This window comes from Cervus canadensis, chromosome 2 (assembly GCF_019320065.1).
Source record: "Cervus canadensis isolate Bull #8, Minnesota chromosome 2, ASM1932006v1, whole genome shotgun sequence".
Classification (NCBI taxonomy): domain Eukaryota; kingdom Metazoa; phylum Chordata; class Mammalia; order Artiodactyla; family Cervidae; genus Cervus; species Cervus canadensis.
The window spans coordinates 93,997,616-94,017,895 of NC_057387.1; the positions used below are offsets into that span (position 1 = coordinate 93,997,616).

Genomic DNA, 20,280 nt, shown 5'->3' on the forward strand with positions numbered 1-20,280 from the left:
CATACTCTGGTAGAAGAGGTACCTAGCATATTTTCATACTGTTTTGTAATTATCCTATATTAAAATTGATTATTTTTAAATATTTGTGCTAATTTAGACCAAGAGTTGTTAAATTATCTTTAATTTATATTTTATTGATTATAAATGGGTTCTATATATTATTGTGATTAAAAATAAACTGCACTGAAACTATGTCTCTAACACGTAAGTCATATTTTTATTGTTGATAGTCTCGGGCTGAGAGGAGACTCCAGGTATAAGACTATCTAAAACCTACCTAATTAATTCATGGTTCACAGTTTGTCTTGATCTTAGTTTTTTAGTGTAATCTACCACTCCTACCACATTCCAGTTTACCCACCTGTGGCATTAGCAAAATTCCTTGCTATTACTTTGACCTGGGATATTGTTTTTCATCTTACTGCTTGCCACAGTCTTCCTTCTCCTATAAAGTAGAACTCAGATGTCACCTTTTTGTCAGTGTATCCAGGACCTCTCACCTGATTATTGATGGTTTGTATCTCAGAATACCTAGTTTCTAATAGATTATACGGCCTGGTCTTGTGATGGCCTTTCCAGTGAGATTGTGAGTTTTATCTGTCTGTGAATCCTCATTGCCTCTGTTACACTTGGTGGGCCTTCATGGATTCCTAAAGGAATGAAATCCCACCTACTGGGGTCATCACTGAAGTTTACAATGAATGCTCTACTCTTTTAATACCTCTGTAATACTTACTGTCAGTATGTATGGCCTTGTGTTATCTTTTAACACATATTGGTATACTATAGCTGATGTGCGAAAAGTTCAAAAGGCAGTTGTTTAGTAGATTTTTCCTATGAAATAGTGTATAAATTGTAGTCTAGTATTCCAGGAAAGTAATCTTGTAATCCTTGTATGCCCATTGTTTTTCTGATTCCGTAAACCAGCTAGCCTTTGTCATTGTACCTGTGTGAAAACTTACTTCACGTTCCAGTTCTGGACTCCAGGAGCATTATCCTCCAGCCACAAGAGTAGCTGAGACAGGGGAAAGAAGATTTCCTTTTGGCTTTCCAGATCCCAGAACCCTGCAGATTAAGAAGGTCCAAAAGCAGGAAAACAAAAGAGGGTCCCAGACGTACCTAGAAATTGTAGGGAATTACCTCTATGGGCATATTCCCAACTGGAGTGATGTTTTGAATTCAAAATAGATCTTAAACAAAAAAAGAAAAAAACAAAAAAACAACAACAAAAAAAACCAAAATAGATCTTAAACAATCTCTGTAGTTACTTCTTTGCTCTACTTGGAAACCATATGTGTTCTCTACTTGAAAACCCTGCACAGGGTAAGTAGGAGATAACTAATCGGGATTCACACTGGACAATAAGTCAGGATTGATTTTCATCTTTAAGTTGGAAGAATTCCCTTAATTGTTGGCATGTGACACTCATACTCAAACATAAATAGACTCTCATTATCCTTTTGTAACTGCACATCTAATGAGATTCTAATATAGTATATCTGTGATCAGGGCTTTTAGGATTCGAACAGTGGAGTATCTTACTTTTGCTTTTCATCTTAATTACCCTAGTGTTTCTATGCATTGGTTCCATGTATTATTGATTTGTTTTCAAAGTCAAGGTGTTTCCCCCAGCCCCCAAATTGAAACTAGCTGGCTGTGTTATTGAAGCTTGAAGAAACTTGTAAACTGGTATCAGTTGTTTTCATGGATTTATATAGATCTTTTAACCATTCTATAAAAGAAGATCTGTTATTACTCAGCCATGAAAAAGGAATGAAGGAACTTCCCTGGCAGTCCAATGGTTAAGAATCTGCCTTGCAATGCAGGGGGCGCAGTTTCGATCCCTGATTGTGGAACTAAGATCCCACATGCCACGTGGGGCAACTAAGCCCGTGTGCCGCAAGTACTGAGCCCTCACGCTGCAGACAGTCTGTGCATCACAGCGAAAGATCCTGCGTGACACAATGGAGATCCCACAGGCTGCAACTAAGGCCTGACAGCCAAATAAATAGTTTTTTTAAAAAAGAGTGAAATAATGCCATTTGTAGCAACATGGATGGACCACGGGATTATCATATTAAGGAAGGTCAGACAGAGGAAGCCAGATATCATATGGTATCATTTATATGTGGAATCTAAAAAAAAATAAGAGAAATGAACTTACTTATGTAACAGACTCACAGACATAGGAAATAAACTTATGGTTACCAAAGGGGATGAGGGAAGGAGATGGGAATTTAGGAGTTTGGGATTCATGTATACACATTACTATATATAAAACAGATAACAAAGATTTATTATACAGCACAGGGAACTGTATTCAGTATCTTGTGATAATCTATAATAGAAAAGAATCTGAAAAAGAATATAAATATATAAATAACTGAATCACTTTGCTGTACACCTGAAACACAATGTTATAAATTAACTATACTTCAGTTTTTAAAATGATTTTTTAAAAAAGATTTCATTAAAATTAGATCTACTATTTAAAACTTTTTTTTTCTTTTTTTTGGCCATGCCATGCAGCATGCGAGATCCTACTAGTTCCCCAACCACAGATCAAACCTGTGCCCCCCACAGTGAAAGTGTGGAGGCCCAACTACTGGACCACCAGAGAAATCTCTCGATAATTAACATTTTGAATTAGAAGTTTGTTTTAAATTTATTTATTTATTTTTGGCTGCACTGGGCCTTCATTGCTGCTCAGGCTTTTCTTTAGCTGTGGCAAGCGGGGGCTGTTCTCTAGTTGTGGTGTGTGGGCTTATTGCAGTGGCTTCTTTTGTTGTGGAACACAGACTCTAGGCACACGGGCTTCAGTAGTTATGGCACATGGGCTCAATATTGCGGTTTCCAGGCTCTAGAGCACAGGCTCAGTAGTTATGGCACAAAGACTTAGTTACTCCACGGCATGTGAGATCTTCCTGGACCAGGGATTGAATCTGTGTCTCCTGCAGACTTGGCAGGCAGGTTCTTTACCACTGAGCCACCAGGGAAGCCTGAATTAGAACTTTTTATTTGCCTTTTCATGTTATTTACATTAACAAGATATTAGATATTTTTAATATGTAAAAATCTGATTTAATATGCAAATAGCTTATAATTTAAAGGAAATGGGCAAAGAAAGTAGAAAAAAGACTTTATATTCAGAAAATATTAATGCTATGAATGTATCATAAAAGAATATGTCTAGATAGATTGGTAGTACCTCTTCCATCTTATTAAGGCAGTCTCCAGACTTCTCTGGCTGTCCAGTGGTTAAGACTCCATGCTTCCAATGCAGGAAGTGCAGGTTTGACCCCTGGGTCAGGAAGATCCCCTGGAGAAGGAAATGACAATCTGCTCCAATGTGCTTGCCTGGCAAATCCCATGGACAGAGGAGCCTGGTGGGGTACAGTCCTTGGGGTCACAGAGTCAGACATAACTGAGGAACTAAACAACAACAAAGGGCAGAGGTGCAGGCAGTGTCTGACTTGAATAAAACAGCTGAATTGCTTCGCTGGATGCTGTGGAAAGCCATGGCGTATTCACTGACTAGGATATAATAATAATACAGTATATTATATATTACATATAACAGTACACAGAGGACTCAAGGGAACAGAAAAACTCTGATAGCAAAATGCAAGTTGCTGAATACAGTATAGTGAAACAGTGGTCATAGAGGCCAAGAGAGTAAGGCTGACCTGGTCTCAGCTTGCCAGTTACTAACTGTTCAACTTACGGAAAAAGTCTCTATCCGTTAGTTTTCTCAACTGTAAAATAAAGATAATAATAATACTACCTATTTTACTCATGCAGTAAATATTTATTGAATGCCTGCCTTGTGCCAGGCACCACAGATGCTGCAATGGCAGGAGAAACAGAAATCCCTTGTCCTCATGGGCTTCCATGAGGGAGCTAGACAATAAATAAAAAATGTGAGTTAAATATATAGATAGCCATAAGGGCCCAGGAGAAAACAGAAAAGCAGGGGAAGGAAAATGTGAATTGTTGTAATGGTGAATAAGGTTGAAATACATGATAGGGACAACCTCCCAGAGAAAGGTTTTTGTGAGGATTAGATGAGGCACTAAATGTTTAGCAGAGTGCCTGGCACATAAGGCACCAATAAAAATTAGCAGCTATTATAGTATAAATGATATGCAGGAAAAGGCAAGTCACTTAATTACTATTAATAAAATAACACCAACCAAAGAGAGTGAGGATGACATCTAACGAAAGAAAATTACTGTATACACACACACACACACACACACACACACATGCACACATGCGTGCATACACCTTCATATCCAGAGACTGGTTAATATTTTTCATTCATTACAAATGGAATCTCTTCTATGAACAATGTAACATTCTGAGCTACTCATCAAATCTTGTAATGTTACATTGTCAATTGTGTTTTCTGTTTGATTTTATTTTTGTTTTACTTTACAATATTAAGAAGCTTTACATTGTAAGGTCTTATATATGGTCTTAAAACTGTAACTGATGTTAATTTAGGAAAGTTAATTTGTGTTCCACTTTTATTCTTTGAATCATAGATTATCTTCTAGATTACTGTATTTATCCCTTGAATGTATCTGTATCATCAAGACTTAGATGTCTGAGCACTCAGGTAGAAAAGCACCATCCAGCTTAAAGCTGAAGACCTTTTGTTACTTTCATAAAGTGAAACATATTTACAATAACACTGTTTAGTACTCAGAATAAGATAAATGATGGCCTGCCTTGTTCTGTCTTTCAGTGTGTTGGCATGCATCAGCCCTGAAGCAGTGATCTCTGGATTAAACTACATGTCATTTGCTAATGTTGGCATGGGTGGCTTAAGCCCCAGTGGTGTGGATTTGAGCATGGAAGCAAATGCTATAGCTTTGAAATATTTAAATGAAAATCAGCTGTCACAACTGTCTCTCACACGATCAAGCCAAAATAATGGTGATTCACCTTTTAGCCTTCTACATATTAATACAGACAGAAGCACAGTGGGGCTTAGTTTAATTTCGCCAAACAACATGTCATTTGCAACCAAAAAATACATGAAGAGATACGGACTCATACAAAGCAGCGACAATAGTGAAGATGAAGAGGAGCCTCCAGACAATACGGATGGCAAGAGTGAACATTTAGTGAATCAAAACCTTACATACATAGCTGAACAACTTGATTGTCAGAAAGAGCCTTCCAGGAATGCTGGTGAGATAACTAATTGTTATAACTGTGACTCCGTGGGTACTCACACAGATATGCCAGTATTGAGAAACATTACAAATGAAGTTGTTCATCCAAAAGCAACACAGCAGTTGAATGAAAACCCTGCTTTCTTATTAAAGAACCTTAAACCAAGCCCTGCAGTACATCTCCGAACTGGAAAAGCAGAATTTACCCAGCATCCTGAGAAAGAAAACGTAAGGGACATTCCAGTTTTTCCTGAAAGTTTGAAACCTTCTGAAACCTTAAAGCAAATGAATAGTATGAATTCAGTAGGCACCTTCTTAGATGTAAAGCGTCTCAGGCAGTTGCCAAAATTATTTTAAACTTTTAACTCCCCACCCTCCTGATAAGAGGATGGGATGTCTCCTGAAGATACTTACGGAAGTCAGAGCCTTTTGACAGTTTTGGAATTCCTAATCACTAGGGATCACTCTGTTGATAGCAGCTTATGGCAAAGAGCTGAACAAGTGGCCTGACTGTGAGATGGCTAACTGGTAGGAGGCCTAAGTGCTCTTTGTTCAGATAGAGTTGTTAAGCATCACTGGGTCTTCAAAAAAAAAAAAAATCCTAAAATCAGTTATTTCAATAAATTTAGATAAGCAGATGCTATCCAGCTATGAATCTGAGTTGCCCTTTTATACTGTACATTTTGAAAAGTGTTTTCCTAGCATTTTGCATCTACCCAAATACCACCTAAAAGAACATAAAGTTATCATGACCCTGACTAAATTAGCTAAACAACCCTTATTGAATTTAAGGGGGGAAAAGTTTTATTTTTTTAAAATAACTTGCAATCTTTTATAACAAGGTGTGTATATATATATATATATTAAGATGCACATTTGTTAAATACTGTGGAAGTAAACTTTTGCACTCTTGTGGGCTGATGTTAAGATAACATTTCAACATATAGCACTAGCTATCACAGAATAAGAAAATTATGAATATGAGTGTGTTTTATAAACTTTGAATTTTTCAAATGTTTTACTATTTTTTTTAATGGAATTTAATAAAAATGTCTAGATTGATTGCTTTCCTTTGTCCTCTGTTATAGCATATCCTTGTCCACTTAAACAAAAAAACAACTTTGTAGACTGCCCCAAAATTCCAAAAATGAAACAGAGAATTCAGGTGTACCCTTCATTTAGCAACACCCAATAATGCTATCTTACACAATCATACTAAATGATCAAGAAATTAACATTTGGTACAATATTAGTAACTAAACCACAGACCTTTCAGGTTTCACAAGTTGTTGCACTCATTTATTTACTTTTTGGTGTATAACTGAAATTATATCACTTATAGATTTACATAACTACCGCCACAATCAACATACAGACCCATCCCATCATCACAAAGAAATTCCTTAGTTCTACTCTTAAAATACAGCCTGCCTCCAACTCTAACTCCTGACAACCAATGATCTGTTCTCCATCACTGGAGTTGTGTCATTTTGAGGATGCTAATAAAAATGGAATCAGAGTATGTACTTTCTTGAAGGTGGTTTTCACTCAGCATAATGTCCTTGAGATCCATCCAACTTTTTGAGTACATCAGTAGTTACTTCCTTCCCCCACCTTCTTACAAAATAAATTTTAAATTTTTATTTCTGAATATAAATGAAAATGTCCTCATTCACTTGAGTGAGAAAATTCTTCTGCTAAAGTTAAATTAAGACATCATAGCCTTATATAAAAATTTGAGATGTTAACTGCAAAGAAACGGACTTTCGGTCTCTAAATACCCAGTTTGGGCCCTCTGAGATGATAATCTGATAAACCAGTTTAGCTAGCCAGCCAATGTATGGTAGCATGACAGCTCTCTGCTGTTCTCCACAGGAGCCAGGGACCAGTCAGTGCACATTTTCCTGTTGCCTTGCTCTGAGGTTAAAATTCAGATGTAGAAATGTCACTGGTGGTGATTCTCAGTGTTTTCTCCCCATGGTCATCGTTTGGGACTTGTTTGGGTTATTTTAATAAATATTTTCAAAATCCACTTACAGGTTTCACTAGAGTAAAATTTTAAGTAATGGAATTGTGAACGCAACTTCAAGTGCATTCTGTTTCACTTTAGTCCTCAGTGTTTCACCCAAGAAGTGAGTATAAGTACAATTTATATTGCATATTATTTTTTTTAATTTGAGAGAATGCTGATTCACTGACAGCCTCACTAACTCTACCATTATCACTGGGAATCCTGTAATTGTCACATGAAACAAGAAACTATCCGAACAATGAAAACTGAAGCTGAGACTTTATTTTAAAAATAATTGCTTTTTGGCTGAACTAGGTTTCATTGCTTTGTGTGGGCTTTCTCTAGTTGCAGTGAGAGGAATCTACTCTTCACTGCGGTGCATGAGCTTCTCATTGTGGTGGTGTCTCTTGTTTTGCGGCACAGGCTGTTGGCTTACAGGCTTCAGTAGCTTTAGCACATGGGCTCAGTAGTTGCAGCTTATGGGCTCTGGAGCTTAGGCTCAGTAGTTGAGGCACATGGGTTTAGTTGCTCCACGGTATGTGGAATCCTTCTGGACCAGGGATAGAATCTGTGTCCCCTGCATTGGCAAGTGGATTCCTAACCATTGTACCAGCAGGGAAGTCCTGAAGCTGAAACTTTTTAGGCAAAATCTAGTTCCATCACTTCTGTTACCACATTGAATTTAAGATTTCTGATAAGACACTTCAGCAGTTTTGGAGACTGAATTTAGACTGCAGATTAATTAAAAAACACATGTCACCTACTAACTAAATGGGCTTCCCAGGTGGCTCAGTGGTAAAGAATCTGCTTACCAGTGCAGGAGATGCTAGTTCTATCCCTGGGTTGGGAAGATCCCCTGGAGAAGGAAATGGCAACCCACTCCAGTATTCTTGACTGGGAAATCCCATGGACAGAGGAGTCTGGTGGGCTACAGTCCATGAGGTTGCAAAAAGAGTTGGACATGACTTAGTGACTAAACAACAATAAAAACTAAAAACACATCCAGAGAAGAGGGACCATTACTGAAGCCTCTCTAGAAGTTCTCTAAGAAGATATTTCACTTTGGAAGTTATCTGGCAAATTAGAATCTACAATAGCTTTTCGGCATCTTTGGAAAAAGTATCAGTACTGGAAAAATTGGATTAAGGACGAGATGATTGCCTCTCAAGTGACATTTGTCTGAATTTCTTTGATTCAGTCCCACACAACACTATGTATAGATATACGGGTGTTAACGTCAAATGGAACAAGGAAACAATGGCGCTTCTATTACCTGGGAAAGGAACCTATTAGTCTAGGTCCTAGCCAGTTGGCACCTCCACCCCCTTCATCCAGTGCCCCTTCACTCAGCCTCTGAGCCCCCTCTACGCGCTACACTCTCGTCCTCTGCCTTGCCCTGCCTGTGCTAATAAGCTCCACAAAAGCGGATGTAGACAGGTGAGATATAAGCCTTGCTTCGCCATCTGTAAAGGCTCCAGGGAAGACCGATAGACACTGGAAACAGTGGCACGACAGTATGAGACAGCGTGTGATGAAATGCCATAACCAGTGACCCAGACTGAGGAGACAGCAGAGCAGTCGCGATAGCTTCCATCTTTTAAGACTTAACCACGTGCTCACAGGGCGCTGCGCAGAACACGTCACACACCTTAGTTCATTTAAGCCTTCTGGCTGACCCCAGCTGGTAATCCTCATAGTTGAGGGACTGACCTTAGGGAAGTAACTTACACAAGTAAATTGTAATCAGATTCAAACTCAACCTTCTATTAAGCCACTGAGAAATGCAACTTATCTGGGGCCCGAGGACTTCAGGAAGCGCTTCCTACGAGACACAGATCTTGAACTGAATGATTTTGAATACTACAGCCAGCGCTATTTCAGATATGTGCTGACATCCAAGCTACTGGCCTTATTTCCCCTCCAAAAGTCCCCCTGCCCTTTAGCCAAGACCAGAAACCACTGCTTTTATAGACAAGAGTCCTGAAGTAGGCAACCCCTGCACTGTTAATGTTATAAGGAGTTTGATGATTTTACATCGTGGTACTACTATCAGGGCCCCAGGAAGTTAGAGGAGCAAGACTTTTCTGTGCCCTTGTTTTCTAGACATTACTCTTGCGGGCAGAACCTGGTTTAACCAAGAGACCTTTATGCTTGCAAAATAAATTTAATGGTAGTGTCTTAGGTTTGCAGACTGCTTCATACTCTTCAAAGTGCTTTCCCACACATTTCCCCATAATCCTCACAACCAAAACCCAACGGGAGTATGTGTGGCAGACATCATTCACCTCTGTACATATGATGAGACGAAACACAAATGAGGTATAGACGGGCCAAGATCACACCTTGAGAGTTAACAGCCTGGTCCTTCCATAGCATCCAGTCCAGCAGCAGGCCTTTCGTCGGTTCTTCCTCTCCCCACCTGCACCTCTTTTACCCCTCTTCATTCAGCAGGTGTCTAATGTTGATTCTGCTGGGCTCTGAGCTGGATGCCAAGTATAATGTGATGAACAAGACAGCTTGTCCTGTAGGATCTTGATCTAATGGGAGAGACACATGCAACCATTAGCCATACAGTGATGTAGGGCTTATAGTAAAACTATATAATGTGTGAGGATATATTAAGAGAGGCTGGGGGGATGGTTATCTTGAGAATGCTCCAGGTTTTTCCAAAATCTTGCAGGAGCAATATGGAAGAGAATGGGAAGACATGCTATTTCTGAAAGAGGGAACAGCTTGTTGGGAAGCATGGAGATCTGAATAGGTATGGCATTGGAAGAGGGGGCTGAGGCAAGAAACCAAAGATAGGAAAGGAAAAAAAATATATACATGTAGAAAGAACACTGAGTTAGAAGTCAGCAACAATTGGGTTCCTCTTGTCCCTCTGCTCCAAATTCCATGACATGGGGCAAATCACCTCACATCACTAGGCTTTAGTTTCCGAGAATTATTGAGGTGAAGGGGTTAGTTGTGTACCTATAACATGCTGTGATTATAAGAAGCGTTGAGGCAGAAATAGAAGTCCAGAGGAGGGAAAGCCTTCTGCAAGAAAGAGCGTTAGAACCGGGCCTTGAAGTATTTCGAAGGATTTCTATAGTTGTCAATGAGGAAAAGATTTCCTTACTATTAATAATACCTACTATTTAAAAATTTAAAAAGAAAAGGAATTCTGTTTTCGCCAACAAAATGTCGAGTAATAATATCTGTTTGAAGAGATACCAATGTGTCTTCCTCCAGTTCTGAATTAACACATTCCTTGCCTTTAAGGAGCTCAAATTCCAGTGTGAAAACATCAAACCCAGGGAAAGGGGTTTAAGGGTTTGGAGGCCTGGGAGATGTTCCCTGTCTCCTCTCTGCTACCCAAACCGGAACTGTTTGGATCACAAAAAACATCCTCACAGGAAATCCTGCTTTCCCACCTCCTGGTAAGAGGCTGAGCTCCAGGAAAAGGATGGATTTGGGGAAGAGCCCTGTGTCCTGCCTCTTCACGGGAGGTCTGGGACCAGGAGGACAGGAGGAACTAATTAAAAACACAATGGAAACGGCAATGTCAGGTTTTCAGAGCTGCTGGGGCCCTCAGAAATCACTCCGTCCTCACTGTACAAATGAGGACACATGGGCCCCAAGAAAAGGGACTCGCTTGAGTTCACACAGCTTAGGAAGCACAGCGCTTGGGTTGGAACACAGGACTCCGGCCTGAGTTCACATCATATGCCGTGGTATTTGAGTCAGTAAATCAGGTGCCAAACAATCAAACCTAGCCTCCCCTCCCCCACCCCATTACCCTTTATACCATAAAGGAAGGAAAAGGCTATGTGTGCACATGGGCACGTGCACAAACACACACACTCCAACTGCTCCCTTGGCCTCTGCACCCTCCAGGAGCTTAAAGCCCTGTGAACTCATAAAACAACGCTTAGAGGCACCCCTGCTCCACGACTCCTCCCCACCCTGCAGGAAAGTGAGTTTTTTCCCCCTTTTGACTTCCCATTCCCCTTTCTCTGGTCTTCCTTTTGTCCTCTTGCAGATGATGACAGCCAGCTTGAATGCTGGTTGTGCGTAGCCAGGGCCGGGAGGTTCTTAAGGGCAGGGACCACGTATGCTAGCCTTATCCAGAAGGTCTGCTGAATGTCCCTGCTCTGTCTGGGGCCTTGTGCTAGACTACTGGAAACAAAAGGAAAAAGAAAGTTCTGGCAGACCCCGCCATTGTAAACATGCCTGTGTGTGTGCACGGACACATGTGCCTAACCACACTCTTCAAACATTTACCTTCGTCCTGCTCAGAGTCTCGTCAGGCCTCACCCAGCTCTGCGAGGTAGCAGCAGCCAAGGCCACAGTTTCACACGCACACACTCACAGAGGTCCTCGGGATCACAGAAAACTGGGGCCAGAGCAGAGGAAAAGAGCTGCCGCGAGTGACAAGATCCTGCTTCAGGGCCGTGGGAAGGGGGAAAGGGTGACAGGATTATCCTGAGAGATCTTTCTGAAAATCCGAAACTGCCTGTTGCAGAGTCAGTACAGTTTGCCTGCTGCCTGGCCGATCCTTCAGGTCACAGACGAAAGCACAATTATATTTGTTTTCTCATCTAATCACCGTAGTGACTCAGAGACTGAAGAACAATAGTTAACATTTACTGACTACATCTACTATGTTCTAAGCCCTTTCACACTGTTAGCTTACTTCTTCCTCACAACAGTATGAGGTAGATACTCCTAGTAGCCCCCGTTTTAGGGAGTAGGAAATAAGAACAGGGAGGTTAAGTAATTTCCCCCCGAGGTTACACGGCCAATGTGAAGAACCAGGATTCGAACCCTGGCAATCGCTCTTCACCCAAGCATTATGTGGGACTACACTCGGTGCTAAAGTGCTGTGGTTGAGGGCACCCAGGTGAAGCCAGGGTTTGAACTTGGGCCTGTCTGGCTTCAGAGCACATGTTCTTTTCTTTTTCTCCTCCTTCTCCCTCAGAGCAGAGGGTTGATTGAAGGAAGCCTGTGTTTCCGCTCCCTAAAGCTCCAGTTCATACCTTGATATGGTGATACTAGGTGATGGATGCTGGCTGGGAGGGGATCAGGTACATGGACCACAGCTGAGTCACTCCCGATGAGTGGCTTGCTCCCAACCCCCAGAATCACCCCAGGGGTTGGGTGTGCTGTGACTCTCCCCTCCCCTCCCCTTCCCCAGCATGGACAGTACCTTGGAGCCAGGGAGAGCCCAGCACCCCACCCCCATCAAGGCCAGCATTCCCTGGGCCACCCAGGAAGGGGCTGCGAGCCACAGCTTGTGTAATCACGGAACAATTTCTCTCTCCTTGCACGTTTTCTGGCGCTGGTTTCTAGAACCAGGAGGGCTGGCCAGTTCTCCCTGCTCTAAGCTCATGGTTCCTGCTGGGTGATGTCCCCCTCCTTCAATTTCTTTCTCCAGCTCCATCTCTGTTGCTCTTCTTTCTTCAGCATATATTTGCATGCTCCTGCTCTGTCTCCGTGATAAGCTCGGATGTGGACAAACCAGACAAGGTCCCTATCTTTGGGGGCCTCAGTAGGGAACACAGACACCCAAACACGTGTGGTTGGAACCACAGTGAAGGGATGTTTAAGGACCTTAGGAGAAAGAGCTGAGGCGGGAATCTCTGCTCTGCTGGAAGTCCCAGGCCAACCAGGGTCCCTGGCTCTCCCTGTCTCCCTCGGGGAGATTTACTTGGTGTTCACCCACGTCTCCTCTCCCCCTGCCACTCCATGCAGTAGGACCCCAGGGCACAGTCCCGGGAAAACAAGACAGTGGAGGGACGAATCCAGGAGGAGCCAAGCACCCAGCTATATGCCGCCAGAGGCCCTCGATCATGGGTGTGATTTCATTCAACGCCTCTCCGTTCCCTGAAGAGTGAGCCTTGGCTCCCTGAGGGCAGCCCAAGTGGGCTATGCCTCCTCTCCCATCCCCCACAGCCAGCACAGGGCCCGGGACTACTGCTCCACAAGAGTTTGCTTAAGATGGACAAACGAGCAGAGGCTGTGCCCACTGTGCAGATGAGAAAACTGAGTCCCAGACAGGGAAGGTACTTGCTCCCCCACCATAGCTTTTAATAACAGAATGAGAAAGAACCCGGGTTTCTTAGCTTAGAACAGGAACTTGCTGCCCAAGAAAGGGGAGCGTGTCTTTCTGTCACCCAGACACCTAAGACACTCAGGTCAGTTCAGTCGCTCAGTCGGGTCCGACTCTTTGCGACCCCATGGACTATAGCACACCAGGCTTCCCTGTCCATCACCAACTCCCGGAGCTTGCTCAAACTCGTGTCCATCGGATCAATGATGCCATCCAGCTATCTCATTGTCTGTCGTCCCCTTCTCCTCCTGCCTTCAATCTTTCCTAGCATCAGGGTCTTTTCCAATGAGTCAGTTCTTCACAACAGGTGGCCAAAGTATTAGTATACCTAAGACATTGCTAGGCACAAACTAGACGTGCAGAAAATGTGGAATAAAATGAATGAATGGAGCTGGGTGGCATGTGATAGAGCCCTCCATTCTTGCCACATCTACCATGGAGCCACGGTCACACTGAGAGGCTTGCTGTCCCCATCTGTGCCCTTCACTTCCCAACACCGGGCCTTTGTACTTGCTGTTTCTCTTCCCTGTCACCTGCCCAGTCCTCACAGACACCAGTTCTCTGAAGTCTAGTCTGATTCTTCCAGGCTAAATAAACACACACACACACAGTCTGTTCCCAGCGCACTTTGCACACCCCACCCTAGTAGGGCACCGATTAAACTGCACTGTAATTCTTTGCCTCTATCTTAAGATCTCTAGGCATGAATACAGAGTTGATGTGGAGTAGAGACTCCTCATAAAAAATAATAGCTTCTATTTATTAAATGGTGGTAAGCTCTTTGCAAAGCTCTTTATATACATCTCATAATCTTTCCAACAATCCTGTGAATCATGTGTTATATTTGCCTCCACTTTAGAGAGGAGGAAACTGAGTTACAGAAAAGTGATGTAACTTTCGTAGTAACACCTACTGAGGAGCAGAGGAGTAAGTCTAGCCTAGCATGTTTCAACAATCAGTCACATCATTAACCACACCATCAGGCTCTGTCCTGTGTGTGGGAGGCATTCTGAGCTGACATACAGGACCCAGGCCATGTGGACAGAGGGCTCCTGCCATGGTGTTTCCTAGTGACTCAGGAGCTGGTGACAGAGTCCAGTAGGAACATGTGTGTCTTTAATTGGTGGCTTTACAGACTTTCCCCTTCACTTTCTACCCTTATTTCCATCACCCCATCACCCTGGCCCTGGACAGCTGACAGACCTGTTTATAATGGTCAGGGCTGACTTGTTAGAAACATGACACGGGAACCAGGATGCTCTGCTGGTATAGGTACCTGTGGGGAGCTGGAGTTCTCATCGGGAGCCGGAGCGGAGACTGAAAAAGAGGACGGGGGCAAAGATGAGAAGCGCAGAGGCAGAATAAGGATCAGGGGCAGAAAAAAAAGAGCGGCCCCAGGGAGAGAGACAGAGACAAAGAGGGCACAAACTTGAGACAGAGGTGGCAGGGATGAGAGGCAGAGTGAGAGAAATGATAAGAGATAAATGGAGAGAGGAATTCTGTGATTTCCTCACCCCATTACATTCCCATTACAGATGGAGAAACTGAGGGTCAGAGGAAATGACCCTACTTCCTGGCAGATGTGTCTGCCACTTCCTAAACACCACCAATTTAGTTCTTGTGTCCCCGGATATGTACCAGTGCCTCATATGCTGGCCCTGAGAGTCTTTCCATGACATTTTTGGCTGTTTGTTTATTTTCTTTAGTGTCACAAAGGATTTAAACTAGGACATATCACAAGATTTTGAAGTAGTACTCCCAATGTAGCAAATATTTCCTTATAGTCAGCAGGAATGGAAAGGACGTTGGGTCCAAGCTGACATGGGACCCAAGCTGACATGACTAGCTGAATCACCTTGGATAAGATGAGCCTCATCTCTAAGCTTTCCTCATCTCTAAAGCTGGGGTCACACGAGTTTATTGTGGTAGATGAAGTAACAGAAGGGAAGCAGAAGCAAGGAGCAGTACAGGCACACACAGTAGGTGCTCAACACATAAAATCCCCCTCATCTGTCCAAGGATCCCACTCATAAGTACTTATGTTACATGAAGGCTGGGGCCATGTCTGGGTGACCAACAACAACTGTTTGCTGGTTAGAGGGCTGGTGGCTGCACACTTGTTCTTTTGTCCTTTTCTGACAGTTCTGGGAGCAAAACCACTGATAGCAGAGTTCTGTGGGATTCTCTCCTCTTGAGGACAGAAACCACTCAGGCACTATCAGCTCTATAATTCTGGGGAGTGCTTCTGGTCTTCTGGATGCTTCCATAAGAAGCATGGGTTCACAGAAAGGGAAATGGCTTCAAAACATCAGGAAACACAGTGCATTCTTAATACATTCAGTTCTTTCACACTGGCCATTGAGATAGATGAGGCTTATAAACCAGAGCAAGGGTCCTCACATTTTGGTACTCATCAGAAATCACCGGGACATTCTGTTAGAATTCTGGGCCTCACTCTCAGAGTTTCTACTTTAGTGGGCATGAGGGTAGGCCTGAGAATTTGCTCTTCTAACAAGTCCCCAGATTGTGGTGATAGTCCACTTTGAGAACAATTGAATGAATGAGTGAGGCCTTTTCTATTTGCATTCTGATGGCAGCACTGGGTTTGGAAGCACAGAGATGACTCTCCCCATATCTCAAGCATGGAATTCTGGGCTCAGATGTGCTTACTGGGGGGCAGAGGCCAGGATTCTTCCAGGGCAAGGAATGGGGACCAAAACAGAGACAATGGTCATATGGAAGTGAAAGAGGAAAACAATGACATCTCAACTTGGATTTTTCACTGTTAAAAGTAAAATCCTTAGAACAGTATGAAGAACTGACTCATTGGAAAAGACCCTGATGCTGGGAAAGAATGAAGGCAGGAGGAGAAGGGGACGACAGAGGATGAGATGGTTGGATGGCATAACTGACTCAATGGACATGAGTTTGGGTAAACTCTGGGAGTTGGTGATGGACAGGGAGGCCTGGCATGCTGCAGTCCATGGGGTCACAAAGAGTCAGACAGGACTGAGCAATTGAACTGAACTGAACTGAAGAACAGTATGATGTATAGACAATTATCATCTCCCTCCCCCAGAAGAGGAAAGTGAAACTCAGAGAGTAGATAATTTACCTAGAAACATACAGCTGACCCTTGAGGGAGCAGGGCAGGAACTCAAGGCTGCCTTACTCTTGAACTTGCTCTGCTGCCCTTGGAAGCAGCAGAGCCTGAAGGCAGATGGTCATAAGTGTGAAATCTGGCTTCACCACTTGCCAGCTGGGTGTTTTCTGCAAGTTGCTCAACCTCTCTGGGCCTCAGTTGGCTACCTACAATAATGGGGGTACTGGTAGTCCCTACCTCACTGGGCTGTTTTAAGGATCAACTGAAGTAATAGTTATGAGTGCTAAGGCCAGCACCTGACACATAGTACCATCATGTACATATATTGAAAATAAAGCGGCTGCTCACCACAGTGCACACACACACACCACATCCCTTCAGGCAACTAGCTCTGGGGAGAAAGCTCAGAGATTGCCTTGTACCCGAAGACAGGGGTAGACAGAAACAATTCCAAAAAATTTAAAGCCTCAAGTTTGGAGGAGCACCCGGCCTTTGGTGGGGGTGGGGGACAGCTCAGAGAGTGGCGACGACGACGCCCTCAGGCCCAAAGCCGGGCTCGCTGTTCACTCCAGGCTGTTTCTCCCGGGACCAGACTCCAGACGCACAAGTCTGGGTCCTCACGTCCCCTCCACCTCGACATCCCCAGCCCAGGAGCTCCGGGTTTCCTGCCCGCCCGCGCGAGGCCCCTGCCTGGGGCGGGCGGAGGAGGGGTGGCATTTCCTGGCGGGGCCGCGGGTAGCGTCACTCGCTCCCGGACACTCGGACAGTGCGCTGACCGACAGGCACCAGATGCTATTTCGGGCGGCGCTCCGTTCAGCGCGCAGTTTCCGTTTTTCCATCTACCGTCGGAAACCGGGGAGGGGGGAGAGTGTGGACGTCACGAGCCCCCAGCCCCAGGCGGGGGGTTGGGGGCCGCGTCGCGATGGCTGCCAGACGGTCAGAATCTGGAGCTTCGCGAATAGAGGCGGGTGGGGAAACCACCTCACCGCGCGTCTCTCTCTCCGCGCGGCCGGGCTGACAAAAGCCATACCTGTCCTTGTTCCTTGCTCACAGCCCTTGGGGTGCCCGGCGGGGTCGTTTAATGCCCTGTAAAATAATCCAACAGCCTGGCGGTTCCTCCAAGGCACCTAAACTCGAGACATTTAAAACCAAATGCAGAATCCCTTCCCGTTCCCTTTGGCTTCCAAGTCTCCGTCACCAGGAGTAACACTCCCATCGAGGCAAATACAGCCAGAAACCCAGAGGGTTCCTGGATCTCTACTTGCCCCTCACCCTGCCAACCCAATTCTTACAAACCTGATTTGTGTTTTAAATACATACCGTCTACATCTGCCTTTTGCCATTTTCCTGGCAACACCCTAGCCCCCTCTCCAATCCCCCTTCCTTGGATCACTGCATTGTCTTTGGAACTGACCTCCCGACATCCTTCCCACTCTCTCACACTCCTTCTCCACCTTGCAGCCAAATAGCTTTCTAGAAATGCAAATCTGATCCTGTATAGGACATTATGCTCCCACACCCAACCAAATAAAGTGGTCCCCTCCTCAATTCTTTGAATTGTCAACAGCCTTGCTCCAGCCATTACTGTACTATTTTCTGTTCCTTTTATGAACCTCAAGTTCTTCTCCAGCCCTTGGTTTACCTGGAAGGCTCTTAATGCTCAGTCCTCTAAGCTAGCCCTCAGTCCACTCTCCCATTTTAGTCCAGGGATCAGTTCTCAGAAAGCATTCCCTGGCTGGGCTCTCCCTTTTCGCAGTTGCTCAGAGATGTGAAATGATTTGCCCAGTGGTGCCACAGCCCAAGGGTGGTAGCACTGGGCTTTGAATCCAGAATTACTTGAATCCCACCCTTTCTATTTAGTGATGCAGCCAAGCAAAGGCAACAGGAACCAGAGAAGGGAGAGATGAAAGCACCCCCCCCCCCCCCGACAACTCCCGCCGCCCCGTTGCAGAGAGGCTTCAAGAAGAAAAGGGTAGGGACTTCCCTGGTGGTCCAGTGGCTAAGACTCCTTGCTCCCAATGCAGGAAGCTCCAGGTTCAATCCCTGGTCAGGGAACTAGATCTTGCAGTGCCACAACTAACACCTAGTACAGTGGAGTAAATAAATATTTAAAAGAAGGAGAAGGGGCAGAATTTGGTAACTAACAATGGGTGAAGCGGTGAATGGGGCTAGAGCTCTGGGGAGATGGGGCTGAGTAAACCACAGAGACCTCTCCCCTGAGTCCCTTGTCCAGCAGTTGGTGTGGCTGGGCCAGAGGTGGCCTTGTGGCAAGTTCAGGAATTAGACTTTCTCCCAGGACATGGGTAGCCTCTCTTCCATAGGATTCTGTAAAGTTACCCATGTCCACATGGTATCCTAACTTCCACCAGAGAGCACAAGAGGAACAGAGGGAACAGGCTACAGTGAATTAACTGTATCTTCACAGAGAGTTACCTAATAGCCAAGGAGGAGCTGAACTAAGGCTTTGGACACACTCTGGACTCAGTCTTCGAATGGGACTCATTCCGTGAATTCTCAGGCTCCAAAAGGAGCTCAAAACCAAGATGCTAGAAGGACAAAGAAGCCTGGCCTGATGGGTAGAGTTGGGGACTGGGAACTGGATAACTGAGTTTAGGTATTGGCTTTTCCTCTAGGTCACTGAAAACTTTGATAAAGTCACACATCCTCATGACCTAATTTTCTTCTCTATAACGATAACCAGAACTCCTATGTGCAAGTGCATAGGATGTCAGCCTGGGCAAGGTTCCATGAATTATTGCCCTCACCACCTTTTAAAGATCATCTTATATAATCCTCATAACAGTTCTCTCCGGGTGTCACCTTCCCATTTTACAGATGAGAAAGCTGAGGTTCAGATCTACATGACTTGTAGTATTTCAGCTTCCACAGTAAAACAATGAATCCATATACCTTCCATAGGCTGAGCCCACTGCCTTGTGCCTCAGTCAGTCCTGTCTGACTCTGTGAATCCATGGACTGCAGCATACCAAGCTTTCCTGTTCTTCACCATCTCACAGAGCTTGCTCAAGCTCAAGCTCAAGCTCTGTGAGTGAGCAAGCTAGATGTCAGTGATGCCATCCAACCATCTCATCCTCTGTTGTCCCTGTCTCCTCTTGCTTTCAATCTTTCCCAGAATGAGGGTATTTTCTAATGAGTCAGTTCTTCGCATCAGGTGGCCAAAGGATTGGAGTTTTCAGCTTCAGCCTCAGTCCTTCCAATGAATATTCAGGGTTGATTTCCTTTAGGATTGACTGGTTTGATCTTGCAGTCCAAGGGACTCTCAAGAGTCTTCTCCAACACCACAGTTCAAAAGCATCAATTCTTCGGCACTCAGTTTTCTTTATAGTCCAACTCTCTTCCACACATGACTACTGAAAAAATCATAGCTTTGACTATACAGACCTTTGTCAGCAAAGTAATGTCTCTGCTTTTTAACATGCTGTCTAGGTGTGTCACAGCTTTTCTTCCAAAGAGCAACCATCCTTTAATTTCATGGCTGCAGTCACCATCCACAGTGATTTTGGAGCCCAAGAAAATAAAACATGTCAACTGTTTCCATTCTTTCCCCATTTGCCATGAACTTATCGGACCAGATGCCATGATCTTCGTTTTTTTTTGAATGTTGAGTTTTAAGCCATATTTTTCACTGCCTACCCTCTCACAGAACCCAGATTTCTAGGCCACAGTACAGATCTGCGCTCCTGCAATGAGTTGAGCCCAGAGCCTAAGCTTGGAGGACAGATCAGTTCTGTCCTCCAAGCTTAGGCTCTGGATGGGCTCTGGAGGACTCCGGTGCCAAATTTGCTTCAAACTCAGGTTTCACCACTCAATAGATCTGCAACACTGGGGAAATTACTTTTACTCTCTGTGCTTCAGTTTCCTCATCTGT

The 20,280-nt window shown here is 44.2% G+C and overlaps 1 protein-coding gene across 4 annotated transcripts in view; it reads left to right on the forward strand.

The window, feature by feature from the left end:
• STIL (STIL centriolar assembly protein) overlaps nt 1-6,317 on the forward strand; it is a 53,241-nt gene extending 46,924 nt beyond the window's left edge. For 2 of the 4 annotated variants that reach the window (XM_043461415.1, XM_043461416.1), the window contains exon 17: nt 4,751-6,317. In XM_043461415.1, coding sequence (XP_043317350.1) covers nt 4,751-5,540 — 790 coding nt within the window. In that variant the 3' untranslated portion in view covers nt 5,541-6,317. The remainder of the gene's footprint in view (nt 1-4,750) is intronic. The other 2 variants (XM_043461413.1, XM_043461414.1) reach the window with 1 other exon arrangement.
• The last annotated feature ends 13,963 nt before the right edge of the window (nt 6,318-20,280 follow it).